The following is a 22610-nucleotide window of genomic DNA, read 5'->3' on the forward strand; positions in this document are numbered from 1 at the left end:
AAATAAAGAGTTGAGGTATGATTTCCAATGCGACAAATTTCCAACAGAGTCCCAATAAAGCGGATTGAAGCACCAATAGGTAACCATTCGACCATCATCAATGAGTACAAAGTATAACTTATCTGTAACAATCATACTTCAGATTGACATGAAGCACACACACAATAACCTGAAGACAGACACACGAACCACCTATATAAGTGTACCCACATTTAGTAAAGCTAATTTAAGGCCAATGATGGTAGTTAGTAAATAGATCATATTCTCCCAGATTTGTTTAGTCATATTGCAAGCATGATTAAAGAGACCAATAGTGCACGACAGAGCTCTAAGTGCACGAGGAACAAGAACTATTTACAAATGTGCAACTTTGTTTTTCTTCTTGTGGCCGGGTCAAAAGTGCTACCCGTGAAAGTCATTTAGACTTAAACAGTTATTAGCACCCAATTTCAGTTCTGATATTTTTCAGCTAATCTTTTATTTTGTATTGAACAATACATCTTATGCGTCAAAATGTTGACGTCATGTGAAGATAATATATTGCGTATGTGTGACCAGAGTGTCTCGAATATTCTCGATTCTTTATGTTTCTTTTAAAAAGTCGTATTTAGATAATGTCTGCTTTGTTTGTTTTCATTGCACAAATCCTTTATAAGGAAATAATGATTTCAAAATTATATTTGTTCGAAAATACAAAAAATATTTTGTTTGAAAAAATCTATATTATATTTACCCGACCTTTTGACACCATTCAATAGGTGAACACATAGATTTGATCTTGTACTGTTTTTTCAATCAATAAAGTATTGCACTTTTACCCAAGCAAGTTCTTAAGAACTGACATTATCCTATAGATACAATGACGTAGTGTACGTCTTCAAAACACAGCGGAGACTTATGTGTTTAATTCCTTTATCAGCTATATTTTTCTTTCTATCCCCCACCTTGAACATACCAGAAGTCGTTATCAAGGAAATTACAAGTCCATATAGTATTTTTTGGTTCTCCCTGTGGCGTTTCGTCAAAATAAGAGGGCATGACATTTTTACGCAACAATATTAAGATTTACATTATGATATTTATACACAACTGATCAAGTTATAGGACTTGGACTCAATGAACGGGATCAGTAATTCAAGTGTATTTTGTCATATAAAAAAGAAATATTATATGAATCTTTGGTATTAAAAAAAAAATAATTTAAAAGAATAAAGACGAAGTTTTTTTGTATCATCCTCATTATCATTATACCAATTATTACTGCAAATATTTGTAATATAATAAGTACGTTATATTCTTCAATTTCTGTTTGAAATCGTTTTTAGAGACTTTACAATTAGAGGATGAGAAACAATTTTTGATTTACTCCTAAAGTAACTACCATGTAAAGTTGATGTATTCATTTGTTAGATTATATTATTTAATATTTAGGGCATGTATATGTTTGCGGTACAAGTCCAAAGATTACCAATACAAATTTTAATATACTTTTAATTGAGAAATTGGATAAAGATTAATTCCAAGTTATATATAGTCCATGAAGTCAAATGCTTAAAATACAATTGACTCTTTTAATTGGACCTAAAAGTGTTGTTGAAAAATGTGTTGCTATATAGACACATTTTGGTAATTGTGTATTTGGATTGCTGTCTCGTTGATATTTACCACACATATTCTGTTTCAATGTTTAGTATGAATTCCTAAAACAGAGTGAAATAAGCAGGATTAATCATACGACAAGACCACAAAACCACAGACGAACTGAGGTGGCCGACTTTAAGATTTGATGAAAAATGTACCCGTTGTTTGCGTTTGAATTAAATTAAATATATTTGGTTCTATATCGTTATTGAATCTCCATGACCTTGTAAAAGATTATTGAATATATTAAATGGACAAGACATTAACTTAAGATATCGAACTTATTTCCACTACAGGGTTAAACTAATGCTCCCACATAATCCATCCCGGTGCGGATCGTGCCGAGCTAGGTATGTATATATGATCAATTCTTATCTGTGTCTACAATCAGAGCCTGTTAGGTTCATATATACTTTTCAAGTACGTTATGTGAACACTTGTGGACAAATGTTTATGTTAAGAAACCCACTTATGATGGTGCATAATCTTCGAATTTATGAATATCATTATTTTCTCATTAGCGTATTTGAAAATGGGCATCTTGAGATTGAAGATATTGCATAAACGGATAAATACTGGGAGCAGATAAGCCAATGTACCTTTATACGTCTACATGTAAAGCCAAACACATTTAGATTTATCAGAGGCAAAAACAAAAATAACAAAACGTAGTCTCTTAGCAAATGGCAAAATCCAAAGCTCAAACAAATCAAGCAATCTATAGAAAAGCTATAGTTCTAAATAAGGCAAGACGTATTCTTTTGAAAACAGACAGACATATTTTAAGTATACATTAGTCTTGACGCCATATACTTCAATTTTAAATGCATATTTTATATAGTTCTTCATATCCGGAATTTACTTCCAATAATGCACTTAGCTTTTAAGTAACCAATATTTATAAAGCAATAAGACAGTTAGATTTAAATTAAATAGACTATTTGAATGACGTATTAAAACTCTAATGCAAATGCGTTTATTTATCTTTACAAAGAAATTATCATCAGACATTGGAAAGTTCTTTATAAATTACTCTACGATGTACCATTGCTAAATCTAGCGAGTGACTTTTTTCGGAATATTTAAACGACATTTCATTGCAAAAAATAAACCACTATATGTTAATACACATTAAAAAGATGTGGTATGAATGCCAATGAGTCAACTCTTCACAGGAGACCAAACAACACAGAAATTAACAGCTACAGATCACCGTACGGCCTTTAAAAATGAGTAAAGCCCATACCGCATAGTCAGTCATATATAGTCTCCATGGTATTGCAAATTATACTTCATCTCTTTTCTGTTATATTCGTACTCCAATGGTCGTTAGTTGGTGCTAACATCCTAGAAATTCCCATCCAAGAAATTGGTAGCAGTAACTGACTAGTTTTCAACGCTTGCAAATTGCTCTCCGATTGAACATATTAAATTTGTGCTTTAGATGTTTGGACATTGCCATGTCGATTGTCTTACTATCTGGGGTTGTTATTTAATAAGAAACTATCTTGTTGTATGTATATGTTTGTAGTCACGAAAAAAATAACAAATTATGATAAAGATTTTGGAAGTGACGCTAATGAATAGGTGTATGCCATACAAGTCACCGTTTGTTGCCAAGCAAGCAATTGTAATCTTTTGATTCGCTTGTATGGTTTACTTTACGATTAGATGAAATAAACATTAATAGTGAATAGACAAATTTTACTATCGAATAAAAAATAAAAACTCTTTTCAACGTTCATGTTTAAGCATCATTACCATTTAAATCATATATTTATGGAAATAATAAAATATTTCATTTCAAATTCTTTTTAGAGTGCTTTATCATTTCTTTGTCATTTTAAATAGATAATACAGAAAATAATACGACTTAATATTTTCCTTTGAGTAGCTCTTCAATATGAAATTTACGCATTTACATCAATTTTGTGTAATTACAAGTACTTGAATATTATTAGAAACTTATACAGTAAGATTTATGAATTTTGGTTGTCAAAATATTATTTAGCTGTCTTTTTTGTAAAAGATCAGATGACCTTTGCCATTCAGTGTTATTAGTATTAACATAAATAAAACTAGATTTAAACATTCAAGATCAAACTATGCCAAAATTTCATTTATAATTGTTCAATAATCTTCTCAAACCATAGCAAAATGTGTTTCTTTTTAATCTTATTTAAACAATCTGATATCCTTTTTTTTTATATCAAAAACTTCCTTTTACTACACTTTATTGTTCGTATAAATCTTTTTTCAGTATTACTTAGATTCCCGAAATCGATTAATTGCATGATTGCTTGCATTGAAATACATTTATAGCTCATTTTCTGATGAAGACGATTAATAGAATCTCTTGGGTATGCATATAATCTATATAAAACACAGTCAATGACAATTAATTAATTTTGTGCAGGTATCTCAAATCTTAAAGTACCAAATACTATTAATCACTATTTATACATTAAAAGAAAACATTCAAGACTCGAGAATGATGATACTAAAACAAAAGTTGTTCTTCGCTATGGCTGGTTATAAGCGCTTCCAGTCGGGATAATACCATTAACGGTACCAAACATATTGCGCAATTCGAAAATTAATGTCTCTCCTGTGATGCTCGTTTCCAAAATATGTTTATTGGAAACTTAATCAAGAGTGATACACAAAAGGCCATACCTAAAACTGAGATATATTTACTTCGCCTTGGTGGAATATCATATAAATGTATAAGCTTGGAGGTTAATCCAGAAAACGCTTTTTACCTTAGCTTATATTAAGTGCCTACAGATGTAATCGATATCATCATAGTTCGATATCATTGCCTATTTATTATCCGTCTCTGAAGATATAATCCAAGTGTTAGGTGCTTTAGTAATAGCATGACAAAAAATCCTATTCTGACATATTTTTGTTATTTTATCAGAAAACTAAGATAAAAGTGTCCGTGACCTGTTTTATCTTTAATATTCAGATAGTTTTGGTTTTCGTGCTTTATATTTTTCTCGACAAATATTTTACAATACGGACCGATATGTTCGTTTTTTTTCAATCCAATTTGAAACATACAGAATTTTCTACTGTATAACATTTGTTCTCTCGGTTAAGTTCCATGAGCACTTGCAGTAATATGTCAAGCAAACAAAATATGTGCAAATCTTTAGAAAGCAAAACAACCGTAAAAGAGTGAGTATCACACACTTAGGACAACTTTACTAATGAGTTAAAACTTCATTTTTGTAAAAAAAAATAAAAAAAAAGTTTGGAAGTTTTCATTTGCATGACGTCACGTTTAGCCATGACGTCTTTGTGCCAAAATCATTCATGAAGTTTCGCGGATTTTTTCTATTTGTCAAATTAAGACATTTTTTCAAGTTTTATCGTATTTTTTCTTTTTGTAATGCATTAGAATCGGAATAACAGGACTGTAGTTGAAGAGTTGCCACCGTCAATTTTGATTTGACGGTCGCAAATCTCCGTTTTACTGTCTCCGCTACGCGTCGCCAGTAAAACTGCATTTGCGACCGTCAAATCTACAATTGACGGTGGCAACTCTACAACTACAGTACTGTTATTCCTTAAATGGCCTGTTTCTTGACTTCAACAGGCTTGTAATATTTGCTACTGGACGATAAGCAAACAGAAAGCAATTAATAAGTTGCAAAATTTCTTTCTGAATAAACATTACATATCGAAGCTTTAAAGAATATAATTCACGCAATATCAAATTCTATAATTTTAAAAGAGAGTAAAAGACGTGTAATGCATATCTATTTTGTTTCAGTATGTACTATTATCAGCACACCATTTACCCTCTGTAATTCATAATCCAATTCAGAAAGAAGAAAAAAATAACATTTAATGTGTGAAAAGTAAAGACTGTCTTCACATACTGAGGCCCATTTTTAAATTTTAATAGGTTTGAAATATGATATAAATCATAAATTTAGGATTGTTAACTAAAGTGTTTGTAAAACCTTGACTTTGAATTATAGTTGTGTTATAGGACAAATACTGTACTTGTTGAATGCTGTTTCAAGTATGTTACCAATGGCTTGGTAGTATTAAACAACGTTTACCTTGTAACTTATACAAGTCAAGTGTGTCTCGAGCATTAATCATGGTTTTAAAGTATCCAATCAAGAAACCGAAAGTTGGATCTCGCATATAGGGAAAGATTATAAAGACATTCGACTAGCTACGCTTTATTACGCAAATATTCAGATGTATTTTTTGTGTTGCTAGAATGCTGTTTTACAATAGTGGTGTATTCCCCACATAACATCGAAAAGGCTGCATGTTTTCGCAAGTCCATAAAACGAATTATTCAATTACATGCATATTTTTCATATATTATGTGCTAGGTTTACACATATTATGAGAATGATTTATCAAATTGTCATGCAGTAATTCATTAATTGATTTATTTATTTTTCTAATCTCCATGTTTAAATTACTATTGTCATTTGATATGAATTGAAAATAAATATTTTACTTTTTTGCTTTTCTCATATTTCCTGTTCTTTTCTTTGTAGAAAACAAAATGACAAAACATAACCTATACATGCTATAGTTATCTACATAATAATAAGACCCTTTCGTACTTAAATTGAGTTTTCAAATTGAAAAAGATATAATTTTTAAACATGAATAGTATCATCCTTTATTGGTTTGCAATCGCTATTTAACAAGCTGACGATACTTTCTGTTTAATGTTAATTTATTCAATATTGCCTTTACCTTTAAATTCAGCTCTCAATCAATAATTCAGTGCTGATACTATAGGTTACCTTTAGATTTGTGAAAATGAAATGTTTTTGAAACAGGCGGGGAAATAGTTTTAGAAAGACGACTTGACAAGAGGGCCTCACACAATGACATTTTGTATAAGACATTTATTATCTGGTCTTAACGTGACAAAAGTGAATCAACTGTCTTCAAAGTATGCATATATGTTGTAACTTAGATAAATTTAGTCGAATATACATGTTTCATTCCAAAAATACCTTAACAATTTTGTTTTTAATCTGGCCACCCAAACTAATCAAGTTATATCATGATTGTTATATGATTCTCAATTCAAATTCACAAACTAGCTACAATTTAAAATCTGAAATGAACCATGTGGATTTCTTTTCTTAGTTCACAACTTGTTCGTGTTATTTATGGATATTCGATAAAATACACGACAAGTGTTGCTCCGGAATCCGCTCATTACCAATAAATACTCTATTACAAAAATTCATATCGTTATTTGTAAAGATTTAATTTCCTATTAAATGTTTGACTTTGTATAATGATCCGAGAGAAAGGAAACATCCGAGGAGTAACGAATGTATCTTTATAACCACATAAATATTTCATATTTGTTGTTAGGAGGGTAGTTGTGATATTTACTTTGTTGATATGATATAGCAGCTGTTACGACATGTACACAATTTAATACAATTTCATATCTTTTAAGCATGCAAATGAAAGAAAAGTCCTGGTTGAAATGTGAATCTGTTGCAAAAACTTTGATGGTACACAATTTCATAGTTAATATATTCAAATTTGAGAAAAAAGTAAAATTTATATAAACGATTTTTTTTAGATCAAAACTTATTGCACTTATTAAATGTATTTGATCTTTTCTTTTTCATATATCAATCATATTTGAACAATATATAGTTTAAACAAATTGAAATCTATCAACCTAGACTACCAATATATGTTAATGTTCACATTACCAATGGGCGAAGTAGTGATATATTATATAAGTGAAATGAGTCCATACAATTATACTTTAAATCCAAGTACTCATATAAACTAAACGGTATAACTGATAGAAAATTAATACTTGAATACTTTTAAAATGATGTAAAGTTTGAGTGACTTTCATGCAGAGTAACCACTTTACAGTTAATACAAATCAAAGTGATTGTACTGTCTATGATACAAATGTTGTTAAGATGTTCTGTCATTTTTTTTCTCTCCATATATGGGGACTGTTTGCACACTTGAGTTTAATCTTGTATCTTTTAGGGTTATGACTATACAAAACAAAAAAGACTTATAGATCATTTTCTTAAAATATGAATCATCTTTCTTGTCATATTTGTAGATTATTCCATAAATGTTTTACTAATGGTGCCAATAATTTTTTTTTATGTTCAAAACTCTTCTCATGGTAATCATCCACAAGAGCCAAATGCTATAAAACTGAATGAAATTAATGTTTACATATAAATGAAGTCTATCAAAAAAATGAGAATTGGCACCTCGCTGTAACAATTACAAGAGAACCTAATTGTCTCTTAACCTCACTCACTGTAAGTGTGACATAACGTTAAAATAAAAAAAAAAGTCATGTCTCGAACCCTCGCTGTTTTGAAACAATACATTAAAACAATCAACATATCTCAAACCCTAGCTGTATTAAAAGAGTGCATCCATACAGCAAAAATATTGAAAAAGTTTTTTTTTCTTTTTTTTTTGAAAGAAGTTATATATACGCCTTTGTGTTCTCAAGCCCAAATCATGATTAAAAATTTCAATAAATCAGTATCAAAAATGACAAATGCACTGTTCAAGTATATTACTAATACAGTAATTTCAAAGTAAATATGAAATGGCAAAACTTTTAACTCACAACGAAGTATTTTTGTTACTGCTTAAAAGAATATTACAAAACGTTTCCAAATATTTTATGTGTTACTTAGGTGGCAAGCAAATTATCTTATCAACACTTTAGTCTACCCAGGGTAGCCATGATTAATTGTGTGTATATATGATAACAACATGTTTGATATTAATCTTTCATAATTGTTCTGGTTGTAAAGAGTAAAAATATTATTGTAACTTTAGACAGATGGAAGGAACCAACACCACCTGAAGTTATTTTACATCATGCACATTTTATAATGCATATAAGTATTTGGTTGCTGAACACAGCATTATGTGAATTAATGTCGTTCTTCAGAACTGGCAATCAAATCACACCATAACGACAGCTCAAACTGAAATTTGGAATTTAAAAAAAGGGCGATAAAGACCTGAAGGCACGGAATTGTTTCGAGGTAATGTGGTATGTCTTCCTCAAGAAAGGTTCTTTGTAAACTAGATCATAAGTATGTTTACATTTCGGCTCATCATACACAACAGGGTTCGTTGTAATTCCACATCTACTTATTCCCATCACGATATCCATGCATTGTTTTACAATGTCATTTCGGGGTCTTTTATAGCTGACTATGCGGTATGGGTTTAGCTCATTGTTGAAGGCCGTATACGGTGACCTATAGTGGTTAATTTATGTGTCATTTAGTCTCTTGTGGACAGTTGTCTCATTTGCAATTATACCACATCTTCTGTTTTATAGTATATAAGTTAAACATTAACATATACAACATTAGATCAAGTTCCAATAGGTTTCTTTACTCCTTTCCATCATAAATCTGGTTTCACATACACTTGACACCAACATGATACAATCTTAAGGTATTCTATATAAATATTATAACTGAGGAAAGTCGATTAACTATGATCACTTTGAGATGCCATGAGTACCATACATGGTCAGAACGAGATGTTAAACAAACTCAGCGATGTACCTGCTTCGGCAGTGAGTCGACTTAGAGGTAGAATGTAAAATTGTTCCTTGTGACAGTTTTGTCAATGTTTTTTTTTACATCAAGTCAAAACCACTATTTCCAATCGTAGAAAACATATTTAAACGTTACCATTCACTTCTTACGTGGCTGCGTATTTATGCATCCCACACAGTTGATCTCCTTATCTCTGTTGACGGACAGGAAATAAAAGGCGACTGCATTTTAATTACAATGTTAACTCTTATGCTCGATCTTATGTTACGCTTTCCGAACTTGCCACGTTGTGAACGTCTAAACACTTTCGTTTTTTTTTCTTTTCTTTCGTGTTTTTGAATTTTCAATAGTAAACTTAAGATATTAAACTATCATCGTTAATTGGCTCCTCGTTCTATTTTTTTTAAATACCGAGTGATTTGATGTATTAACGGAACGTGTCCTGTGCATTCTGATGGATTAATATTTGGTCTACTTTTAACAATTCTAACTGAATATATTTATGTCACCTGTCATATTTCCAGTTTTTATTTTTAATTTAATTGTTAAATTGATGACAACGAAAAGACGTATCTATTGTGTCGGTCTCTGCCCAGCTCTTAGTTACGGTAACGATATTTGAAAATTAAAGCTTGTAATATGACCAATCATCACGACCCCTTGGTAGGAGACATCACTTCAAGTAATTCTCTTTTTTAAACCCTAAACGTATATCTATGCAACAACAACAAAAAGCGATAGATTCAATCTGGTAAAAACACGTAGTTTGAGTAAGTTCTAGCTATCCACGACCTCTTAATTCGGAAGAATTTCAAAAACACCAAGGGCATTGCAAAGTAGATATTCTCCCGACAATTTCATATAGTGATATTACTTTGTTGTTATCCAACTGCCTTGATCATTGACCGTTTGATATGAAATTAAGTAAGGTGCAAGTTCTCACCAAAGGCAAGCATAAAAATTATAATGATTAGTAAAAGCGTGTAAATATTGGAACTCTACTGTTTTCATATGTCATGGTTCCACCTTGACCTTAAAACTAAAATAAGATTCAAACGATTTCTAATGATATAATGCAAGTTTCAACCGTTCAGTCGTACAGAATGGTACAAACAAACGACCCCTTATGCTACTTCTAAACGGCTTCATTGTAAGACCATTGCAGAGAGGAAGGCAATTGGAACGATCAAATCATTTGTTCTTGATGAGATATATTTTTTGTTAGTTTTATCTAGTTTATCATGCCGCGCAACTTTAAGTTGGGGCATATTGTTTTACCCCTTTCCGTCCGTCCCATTATGGGTATGTAGTTATTCCGCATAAATGCTCCTACAGTTTGAAACCTAGGATGTTTTCACTTTGCTGGCTGTTTGTACATATATAATTAAAAGTTTACATGTAGTCAGGGTTTTGATTTTTATCAATATTTGCTCTTTTGGGAGATACTTGAACTTTGTCATTTTTTGGAGTATAAAGATGAGCTGTTCCAGATAACTCCTCCTTTAGTTTGAATGCTAGGAAGTGTTCACTTATCTGGCTGTTTGTACGTAACTATATTGAATGTGTGGATGTGGTCAGGGTTTTGATTTTTATTAATATTTTGTCATTTTGGGGGTATAAGCAGTTAAATGTTATAGTTATTTTTGCATCTGCAGGGGCATCAATTGTGTCTTCCATGCAGACACAATAATATCTCAAAGAAAGTCCTACATTGGCTTTGTTATAATACAGTTACTTCAGAGAAGAGTGCGGGAAAGGGGGGGGGGGGGGGTCCACATTTGTCTTGTCGTAAATCTACGTTGTACAATTACGACTATGCAGTCTATATATAGAAATAAGGATGCCAAATGGTGTACCATACCCGGTATACAGGAATTGATTTCCATAAGTGAAATTTGATCGCAAGAAATACTAAAAAGATCGAAATGTTCAAGTGGAATCGGAATCTCGTTAAAGAATCTCGTTCAATAATGTTCATTAAGCTATTTGAAGTAATAACGAGACTGATTATCTGAACAAAAGCAACAATTAACAAAGGTCACATACGACTTACTATTTGGATGCTGTCAATGATCTTTGCGAGTAAAACACATCGTTCATATATTTAAATATTGAGCATTTTATATAGAATATCTTCTTTCAGTAATTAAAATTATTTTCTACACTGCTTTCGAAATTGGTTTTAATTCATGGTATTGATTAGACTGTATTAATGTATCTATCATATCTCTATAAATTAGTTATCAAAAACAGAAGATCATTTGAAAATCAATACATAAATGAGCAGAGATAAATGTATTTTATTTCGTTTGAAATAGGGTTTTTCCCGTTTGCTATGTGTAGTTAATATTTACAGATGGGAACTAGTATAACTAGGTCGGATACTGGTTTTGTAACAGTATGTACTATTTATAAGTTTGATGTTAGGTGCAGGAGGCACGAGGAAAGTTTTGGCGGTTTTTATGGGTGGGGTTTGAAGGTACTATATAAAGTTTGGGATTTAAATGTATAAGTATCGAAGGTGTTCGCAGTTACGTCGGATTGAAGTTGGTCACATAGGTATATGTGCAGTTGCTGCTATGTTTATTGTACGTACAGGCGTTGGAGGCATTAGCCGGGGGAAAAGAAACGATGCGAAAGAGGAAGAATGTTATATGTCATGTGTTTATATAATGTTTCGATTGAAGAAATATGTACAATTAAGTAAAATAAAATATTGTGTCGCAAGAGAAAATAAGATGTTACTGCGAGCAACTAATCCTATATCTGTGTTTGTCTTGTTTATAGCCTATTGAATTAGAGATTAAATGCTTTAAATTCGGACGAGCAGGGCGAGGGAGAATTTAAAATAAAATTAAAAAAAAGTTAACTCGGTGTAAAAACTCTTTTTATTCTCAAAGATTAAAGACAATGTATTTAAATGAAAGATCGCGATGAATGTTTTTGAACTTGAACCCCAATTACAAAGTTTCCAAGGAGTCAAATGTCATGGCAACAACAAAAAATCCACACGGCTGTACTTTTTTATTTTAAATAATCGTATGTAATTCATCAAATAGCGATTTGGAAATGTAAATAACTGAGAGAAAAAAAACTCTGCTTGAAGTTGAAGCCTCACGCAAAAAGGGGTTGTGATTATTGATAAAAGCAACATGCCAACTATATATTTCAAAGGACTGTCGATAGTAAAATTGAAATTTACATTTATGTCAATAAAATATTCAAATATTGGTACATATACTTTAAAAGTATGGAAATCGACAATCTGTCAATAGCGTTTAATGTTATTGTAATAAATCATCCATTTCATATCAGTCATGTAATGTGGCTTGGTTCAAAGACTTGGAGAAAGTTAAGACCAAATGAAGTGCAAAATATGAATATAGCACGAAAGATATAAATATATTCATCTTATGATTTTATAAATGTAAGATTATATTTTTTTACTATAACGAATTTTTAAAGGTGAATAATGTTTTCTGGCTAACAGGTCTAACCAAGAGGCACTAGAACGGTAAACTATGGGGGACATAATACATCTTCAGTTTTTTTCATTATGATAAATGTAACTGATCTAAATTACAACAATTGAATACAAAAAGAGAATTTAAAATGTCCAACGACTGCAGATAACGACCATGTATACGCATGAATACGAAATATTGAGCCCCTTTACCCCCTGTGCATTGAATTATTACGATGTTAACCAGATCACTGATTATTGATAAAAACCCAAATTTGGAGTATGAATGGTTGTATTTGATAAGTTTTGTCAAATGTAAACGAACAAGAATATCTATCAATAGTTATGTGATAGGGAAAGTAAATCTGTGTAACTGTGCCTGTAGTGTTTGTCGGATTACTTGACGACGGAATGGTTGGGGAACAGCGATCCCTACATACTCTAGATTATAGAACTTTTCAAAGCATATGCCATATATTATCACAAACGGGGGTTATTTATCAAGTGACTTAATTTCGAACTTTATTCCTATTCAATATTTAAACTTTAAGCTATTATATAGAATTTGAAAGTAGATAATAGTTTTATAAATGTTAATATCGTCAATCAATTTGTAACTAACAAGCTTCGAAGTGGCAATCTTAAGAAAACAGTTTCCCAGATTTAAACACATGGTATACATACTATACGCAATGAGTATTTAATTTAGTCTTCAAGCCTTGTACCAGTAAAAAAAGTCAAGAAATAACTAGGGACTCGAAATAATAAGTCGATGGACAAACAACACAGACGCTTGAAAGACACACCACCTTCTACGAAACACTCAACAGAAAAAATAACATCGATGTGAATCTTATGACAAGTAGAAAATCCTGTTTTAAGTCGTATTCGGTAGTTGTCATACTTATAAAAAAAAAATGGTAAAGAGAATTTTCACAGATATCTTAGAAGTCCAAGTATAAAACAACAAAATAACAGTAAAAAAAAGTTACATTTCGACATCAGTTCAACCATATAAACCGGCAGAATGTCAAGTATCGGTTGTAGAAAGAACTAAGATACTGAAATACTTTTCAATGTATTACTCACAACCTTATATATCATACATGTGCTATCATTACATTCCATATGAAATGAGTCGTCGTAGAAACCAACCAATTCAACAATGACCTGGATCAAAATGTCAATTATTCCTACCCCTCAATTTTTTTTCCGTCTGATATATATAAGAGACAACATAGTCGTAGCATATGGTATCGTTTCACAAACGTTTTGAGACTTTAGAAGACAAAAAAACGTGTACGTATTTTTTTATAATAAATTTGGTTACATATGTATATTAACTAAGCACATATTTTGTTACTGACATAATTGTGCCAGAGTTTTTGTATGGGTTATAACTGCACTTTGGTTCCGCTTGTGACTCAATATATCATCTATTGGATATCATTTCAAATCGTACCATTTATAACACAAGAAATGTTAGATATATTCCAGATACCCTCATATAATTATGAAATAACGCAGGATCCGTATGACATCTCGACAAATTAAATGTTTTGTATAGTAGCAAGATTAACTTGTTAGATCTATCCATGCTAAGTAGATCACATTGTTACAAACATGCGAACTTAGTAATATAATCTGTTCTGTTTTTTAAAAAGTTAAAAGATTAAATCTGAATGGATATTTAAAGAAGAGTTACAAGATACATACCCGCCGTCCTTTTCTCGGCATGTTTTCAGTTTTAGTATCCAAATAATTTCACTAAAATATTTTTAGTACATATTCCTTAGATACCTTTTCCCCGAAAAAAAATCACTTGCACTAGATAAACAAATACGTAAATGCATTAATTGTCCGGTAACCAACTTGAAATTTGAAATATATTTCGATTCAATATAAGATTTCAAAGGTAAAAATAAAAATTTGCATCTGAATGAATTTAAACCACTAAATGAATGCGCGTTCAATCAGCCACGACAAACGCAAATGTTTACCAAATAACACATAGCTTTACATGTTTAACAGAAGCCGGAGTTTCGCATTCAAATGTCCCAATAATTCTTTCAGTGGGTTAATATTTAATCAATACAAGTAGAGGTTTAAACCCTGAAATTATATTGATAAGGAAATAAGGTCTTACGTTAATTCTCAAATAAAAGGACGAATACTTTCTGGATCTTTTTTATTGGGTACATTTATTAATTTATTAATTATATGGATATACTAGCTATTAAAACTCTATATACATATTCTAGACTCCCCGATTCTTTATAAATTGTAAAAATCACAATAAACGTTTTACTATTTACAATACCATATCAACTGAATAAAAAAGTATACTTTAAAAGGATATGCCTTTTTAGTGAAACTATATTGATAAACGAACAAAATTTGTAATTATACAAGCCATGCATTCAAAAGGAAATATATAATTTAAACAAAATCATTCGTACAATATTCCTGTAAATATTAATTCAGTCCTAGAAAAGTGACATGACCGATGGCAATAGTATAGTGCATAGAAACAAGGTTATTTGTTTCTCCTATTTTATGTGCTTTTCAACAGCTTTTTGTAGTTTGTTCTTCTGTTGCAGTGTTTTACCACTGTCCCAAGTTAAGTGGGTGGTTTGGCGCTAGCATACTTGTTTTATGCCGCCATATTCTGTGTTTGGCGCTAGAAAACTTGTTTTATGCCACCGAAATCTGTATGTATATGTCCCTATGCATTGTTTTGTAAATAAATCTGGCGTTGGGTTATCCTGTTGGAATTACTTTACAGTACCTTTAAAACTGAATATGTGGTCTGGGTATAACTCATTGTTGAAGCCCGTATAGTGACATATAGTTGTAAACTTCTATGTCATTTGGTCTCTGGTGGATAGTTGTCTCATTTGGAATCATACATCATCATATTATTTTTACAGTGTTTATTTGTAGTGCTTTTTAAACTCTTTGCTAAAGCCGAAATGTAAAACTGCACATACTTGTTCATACGAAAGAACGCAATGCAGTGTTCGTAAGAGTCTATTGTTGTCACCAAATGCACTTAATATATAAGCCGATTCCTTATTTCAAATACGAGATCGTATATTTTTCTGAAAGAACACACTCTCAAATCCTGCCATGCTGGTCTAAACTTCACTGCAAGCATCCTGAGAGAACAAACTTGGTGCAGGGACATTACGTTTGAAAGTATACAGTTGTGGTAAATGTGTTTAGTCGTTCCAAATAAAACAGGGGTGATACAAACAAAAATAATTATATTATCTTAATTTGTAGACCAGTCTCTTTTCTATTTTCAAAGAATAAATCACTAACAAAGTTAAAAATGAAAATATGTAGTAACAATTGAAAATAACTTTCGACACTATTGAAAGCATCTTATTAATCTCGATATTTGATTAAGTTTTTAATTACTTTCAATAAAAGGTTATTGCAATAGTTTTAATAGGTTTATATATAGATATAAGAGAGATAGTCAACAGCAAAACATTTCATCTATTGAATAGTTTTTCTATACGGAAATGGAATTTTTAAATGTTTTTTGTTTTGTAGTTTCAATGCCTCAGATGGATTATAAAATATAAAGTTTGAGTTTCAAATATTTTGACCCGAACATCACTAAAGAGACATTCACTGTCAAAATGAGCATCAGTTTCAGTAAAATTGATACTGTAAATGCTACTTTAACTCCATTGAATTGTGTGCACTTGTCAAACGTGCAAGTTATCTGTGCTAAGCTACCACTAGGTACCATTTCAATAAGATCAATACAAACAAATGTGATACTAGATAGGAAGCATGAACTATGGCTCTTCATTTCACTGGACACACTTTAATGTTTACTTAGCTTTTAATATATAGTATCTTTTGGGTGACGAAAAAAAACTTTAAATGTATTTGTAAAGTTCATTATCGATACAAAGTATTTAATATTATATCAATAAAAACGAAATTGAATGGACCGTTATCTACTTGCAAATAATTCTAAATCAAACAATATGTTTAGCTGAATAAATTCAATAACACAATAAATAAACAACAGAGGAGTTTGGCATTGTTTCTATTGTTACTGTATTTGCTTTACACATACAGCATGAGTTCCTTCAACTCCTAATAAAATTTCGGTCAGAAATATGAAAAGAACACAGGGTAATATCTAATTTCCAACATTGAAACATTTTGACCTTCACAATTTTCATATTATATACGGTACACTCCATATAAACCGAAGAGGAAGTTTGAATTTTCAGCAGAAAAAAAACAAGATAAGCTTTCAAAACGCCCTGCTAGACTTTACACATGCCAGATAACAATTTAAGTTTTCCATGGCATTCCGAATCCCCAAAAAGCTTAAACACAGAGTAATTGTTCTGTATACTGTTATATAATAGCTACATATATATAATCTACTCAAATCAAAAGAAACATGGGTTCTTATTTGTCTTCACATTTTCCTATATATTTTTTTAGTATAAAATTATTATATTAGGCAATGAAAATCAAATGATTTTTCGTCCAAAGAATTGAAAAGCTCTAATGAAATCTAGCATTTTATGATGCATATAGCTATAACATGTGTAGGGCGACTGTGAGGATTCAATACAAAACGCAGACGGCACAATACAAGGTTTGCATAATCGAAGTAATATTTGAAATCCACTTTTTGGTTTAAGAATAATCAACTACTAAAGACGCTACCTTCATCATGTCATAAAAGTGAGTAAAGCTTTCAATGCTGACTACAAACTTTCAGTCCTTTTACTTTTTAAGATGTTGTGAGAACGAAGATAGAGTGCTGGACAGAACACGTTTTCCAAATAGTGGTATGATTATAATATATTTGCTACCTGCATAGCCAAAGACTAGCACTTATTATACAAACATGAGAAATACTTACTTTTGGCCTTATCTGCAAAATCTAAATTTAAAACGTACAAACTGATTTTACTTTTTAAAAGGTATTTTCAACATTTAGCAATTATTTCACAACAAAAAAAACTCATTCACATTCCATAAAGGTTGTAGTCTTAAAGGTTAATCATTTCAAAATTAAAAAATATACTTTCAATTTATTATTATATTTAATATATTAATAATCTTAAAAACGATTTTCAATAAAATTGTTGAACTCCCTAGTAACAATGTAGATACAAGTAAAAATCAATCAGAGATCCATTTGATTTTAATTATATATACATTAAAATGTCCCATTAACGTCCACAGCATTATTTATTTTCAATATCTCTCACATAGAATAACTAAAGTATGCAGATTAGAATTAGAGGTGTCAAATGAAATAGATAGTATATGTAAACCTTAATCTGAAAATGCCAATAATAGATTATGAATAAAGAATATAAGAACTGTTGTTGGTTTTTTTTATATAGTTTATACATTTAGTAAGAACGTCTCGAGTTAGAATATTAAGTTTGATGGTGACATCGCATATTATCTGAAAATACCAGTGCAGTAGTATGATTTTAGATCGGAGTAAACATTGCCTTCTTGGTAAACATTGCCTTATTTACTGACATGATTTAATACAATAGTTGTAGCATGTTCGTCAGCAGTAAACATTATACAATCTGACAGGCTCATTTAGCTATACTTTCTACTTAAGATTTCCTTTGAATACAAAATACATTTACACACTACAGAATACAATGCATAAAGATTTAAACTATTTGCATCATGCAAGATTAAACATTTCAAGTTGTAAACCAGTGAAATTATGGTGCATTTAGACATCATTACACATGCAAGTGCGATTAGTGTGCATTCTACACTTGTTAACCAGGTTAACTTACAGATGCCTTTTGCTTCTTTCTTTCTAACATTGGGCTCAAAGACCTCTGTTAATTCAGAGAATTAGAAATAAATAGAAATCGTGCATTTTTATGTTCAATGACAACAGGAAATATAGAATTATGAAGATCTAAAATCTTGAGGATGCAATTACAATGGATACCTATTTGACTTTTTGTATTGATTTCGAATTATAGCAATATTTGTTTAAATATTTGATTAAAACTGCATTTGATGTAATATGATCAGTATTTCAACAACAAAACAACACACAATCAAGCATATGGAAGTTGATATTTTGTAATTAAACAGAAAGAATGACGAATTTGAACAACTGTAACATTCAGCAATGCATAATTTCGAAAAAGGTGCATTTTAATATATCCCTAGCTTTATCAATTATTTGTAGGACTTTTCATCCCCATATAATTTTTGTATACTACAATTCTCAATTTTACCTAAAAAAAAATCATCTCAATTATTTTGTCTCAACTATCAGCCACTATTGGACTTTGGACATCATATATCAGTTTCGTTTCATTTACTTACAAATAGACCGACACACACACACACACACACACAGAAACAACGAAGGGGCAAAATAAATTTTAAACGAACAGTATTGTATACAAATAATGGTATTATTCAAATTACCTGTGATGGTTTCATCGCTGTTGGGATTTCCTAGAAAAAAAATGAAATATGTACATACAGTTTTAATTTTATGACATTCTAACCTAGAAACGGCAGTAGTACAACAACTATTCACATTCAAAAAGAGATTGAACTACATTTTTATACAGCACACACACACACACACAAAAGATCGACTAAACCACTTTGGTGAGACCTTGTGTCACTTTGAAGGGATTATGTAAGGGGATTTCCTATTTCTGTCTGCTCTGTTCCTTAAGTTTTTGCCTGGGATCTTTTTTATGGATCAAAAAGTTTTAAAATATCCCAGATGGCAACACCATAGACCTTTACATCGATGAAAGTCAAAACATTGTCTGCCCACTATAATTTTTGTCTGGTTTTCTATATATTATATTTAATTCTGAAAAATACAGAAAAAAAATATATTTGTTGGACGAAGGAAGTTTCATTATGCCTGGTATGTATAACATAACATATTTGTTAGACAGTCTAACAGTCTGGTTGTATGCTGCATTTCACTTTTACTGAAGACTGGCATCTAATGTTTCAACTGCAAATAACCATCAATCTAATTAAAATATAGATCTCCGATTTCGTTATACTACGTTACTACATATGACCATATGCAGTAACGTAGTATAACGAAATCGGAGATCTATATTTTAATTAGATTGAATAACCTTCAAACCAAACATTTGGGGCACAGAATAATCTATAAATGACCTCTCCCTTACGGATAATACAGGACAACAAGTAATATTAGTATGAAGTTGTAGGGATTTGATGACCCTGTTAATAATACAGTACGAAATAATTAAACAAGAATAGACAATTACAGGAATAAAATACAATCTAAGACATGGAAAACGTTATATGAATTTGACATACTACAAAATATTTCAACATAAGCTAGCTGACATTCTCGCACATATGGAAAGCGCATCTATGGCCAACTAGAGAGGTAAAAACAGAAAAGTTAAAAAATAAAATAAAAATAGCACAAGATAGAAATCCATTCATATAATTAAAAAAAATAGGCGTTCCCTCATGTGTAATAAACTATTTTGTAGAAGCGCATGAAACGACAGTCGTATGCGTATCAAAACTGTTTCAAACTTAAAACACCACAATATTGTAATGGACGTACAATAAGTTGATGCTGAAAATTTGTAAATCGTGAAAGCGTATAAAACTGCCCTTAATTTGAAGATTTTAGTCTCATAACTGTGAATTTCAAAATCCCTAAAAAAAAAAAATTTAAAAAGGAGCTTCCTTTTACATATCCAATGAATAATATCAGGTGTTTTTCACCACTTGGGTAATTGATGGCTGGTTGTTGAAACAATCAAACATGTGGTAAAAGGTTAGGATGATACGCGTAAATAGTTATCAAAGGTACCAGGCTTATGATTTGATACGCAAGACTCGCTTTTCGTCTACATCAGACTAATCAGCAGTGACGCTCAGTTAAAAATAGTTCAAAAGCCAAATAAGCATACAGTTAAAAAACCATTAAGGACTTAAAATTTCAAAACGTTGCGCCAAATACGGCTAAGGTAATCTATGCCTGGGAAAAAATCAAACCTTGGTATTTCAAATAATTCATCCTTTTGCAAACAGTTAGTTTACAAAAATGACAATAAACACATAATAATATTCATGTCAACACCAATGTGCTGACTACCGGGCTGGTGATATTCCCAGGGACGAAACGTCCACTAGTATGGCATCGACCAAGTGGTGTTATTAAAGTTACCAGGCTTAACAATTGATACGCCAAGGCCAGACGCAAGATTTGTCTACATAAGACTCATCAGTGACGCTCAGATCAAAATAGTTAAATAGCCAAACAAGTCTACAGTTGAAGAGCACTGATGACCCAAAGTTCCCAAAATATGTGCAAAATTACGACTAAGGTTATCTACAATCGTAAAGTGCTAATGTGTTACAATAGCAGACACGAATCGATAAGAATTCAAATGAATGAAAAAATGCATTTGAATAATTATTGTATTGCAACACCAACTCTCATGTGATTCATTTGGGAATAATCAAATACAGTTTGACACGAATTTTATAAATATTGAGATAATGTACAATTAAATATTAATTTGGCACTTATCGAAATTAAAGGTAACGCCATTGTAAAAGTTAACAAGAAATGCTACAAGATCGATTAACAATATCAAAAAATTCAAACCCAGACCACATTCAAAGTGAAGTATAACCTCTGACAAAAGCGAGAAGCTTACTTTAAACATCCCAATGTTTGTGTACCATCAACTTTAAAAATGAATTTAAACTTGGTAAATTTAAAGTGTTCATTAAGATGTTAATTAAATTTAAGCATGTTTTAATTTAAACAATGTTAATCCTATTTAAGAAAAGTAATCAAATTTAAGCATGTTTTAATTTAAACAATTTTAGTCAAGGTTAAGCATGTTTTAAATTTGAGGAATAATCTAAGATATAGAAAAAGAGGAACAACTCTGAATGGAATTAGTCTACATTTTAAAGTAAGAGTTGTCTCTTCCTGAAATCATAAATTCACAAAAATAAATAAGGCATTAGAGTTTGTTGAAAATATTATCTTACCAGTACTCGGCACGAGAAAAATGTGAACAACACTCAATGAGATGATCTTTCTACACAAGTGTATAGTATAATTAAGGATAATACTGATATTTTGGGGGTAACATTCTTATTTTCATTTTACATTTGTTGGTAAAAAATGCTTGTATAATTATTTTTACACATTTCTAACTAGCACTACTGATATAACAGGAATATGTTTATTAGTTATCAAAGGTACCGGGATTATAATTTAGTACGCCACACGCGCGTTTCGTCTGCATAAGACTCATCAGTGACGCTCAAATCAAAATATTTATAAAGCCAAACAAGTACAAAGTTGAAGAGCATTGAGGATCCAAAATTCCAAAAAGTTGTGTCAAGGGCTAAGGTAATCTATACCTGGGATAAGAAAATCCTTAGTTTTTTCGTAAAATTCAATGTTTTGTAAACAGGAAATTTATAAAAATGACCACATTATTGATCATGTCAACACAGAAATGTTTACTACTGGGCTGGTGATACCCTCGGGGACGAAACGTCCATCAACAGTGGCATCGACCCAGTGGTGTAAATAGGTTATCAAAGGTACCAGGATTATAGGTCACACTATATGTAACTATGAATCTATGTTATTTTATGAAGCTTTAACAAAATGTAGCTGACTTGAAATTCAAGCACAGTATTTCAGGTTAGAGAGATACGTAACTATTATTTAAAGCTTCTCATCCAGATCCAGAACCTTTATTCAACCTTATTTATGTCAACCGTTATTGGGACACATAAACCCATCATAGATACCAGAATAAAACTTTCGTATTAGCGCCAGATGCGCTTTTCGTCTACAAAAGATTCATCAATGAACCTCGAATAACAAAAAA

At 31.0% G+C, this 22610-nt stretch overlaps 1 protein-coding gene across 5 annotated transcripts in view; it reads right to left on the minus strand.

Annotated features, from left to right (window-relative positions):
* LOC134685254 (uncharacterized) overlaps window positions 1–22610 on the minus strand; it is a 67058-nt gene that overhangs the window by 36184 nt on the left and 8264 nt on the right. The window contains exons 2-4 of one of the 5 annotated variants that reach the window (XM_063544821.1): window positions 19156–19185; window positions 18504–18548; window positions 17594–17614 (exon numbers count right to left, since the gene is read on the minus strand). The exons of 1 other annotated variant lie outside the window; for it this stretch is intronic. In XM_063544821.1, the coding sequence (XP_063400891.1) occupies window positions 17594–17614; window positions 18504–18548; window positions 19156–19185 (96 nt within the window). Of the gene's footprint in view, window positions 1–14403; window positions 14719–17593; window positions 17615–18503; window positions 18549–19155; window positions 19186–22610 lie in introns of those variants that run through there. 3 more of the 5 variants (XM_063544832.1, XM_063544840.1, XM_063544872.1) reach the window with 3 other exon arrangements.

The sequence above is a fragment of the Mytilus trossulus genome, chromosome 1 (assembly GCF_036588685.1).
Source record: "Mytilus trossulus isolate FHL-02 chromosome 1, PNRI_Mtr1.1.1.hap1, whole genome shotgun sequence".
Classification (NCBI taxonomy): Eukaryota; Metazoa; Mollusca; class Bivalvia; order Mytilida; family Mytilidae; genus Mytilus; species Mytilus trossulus.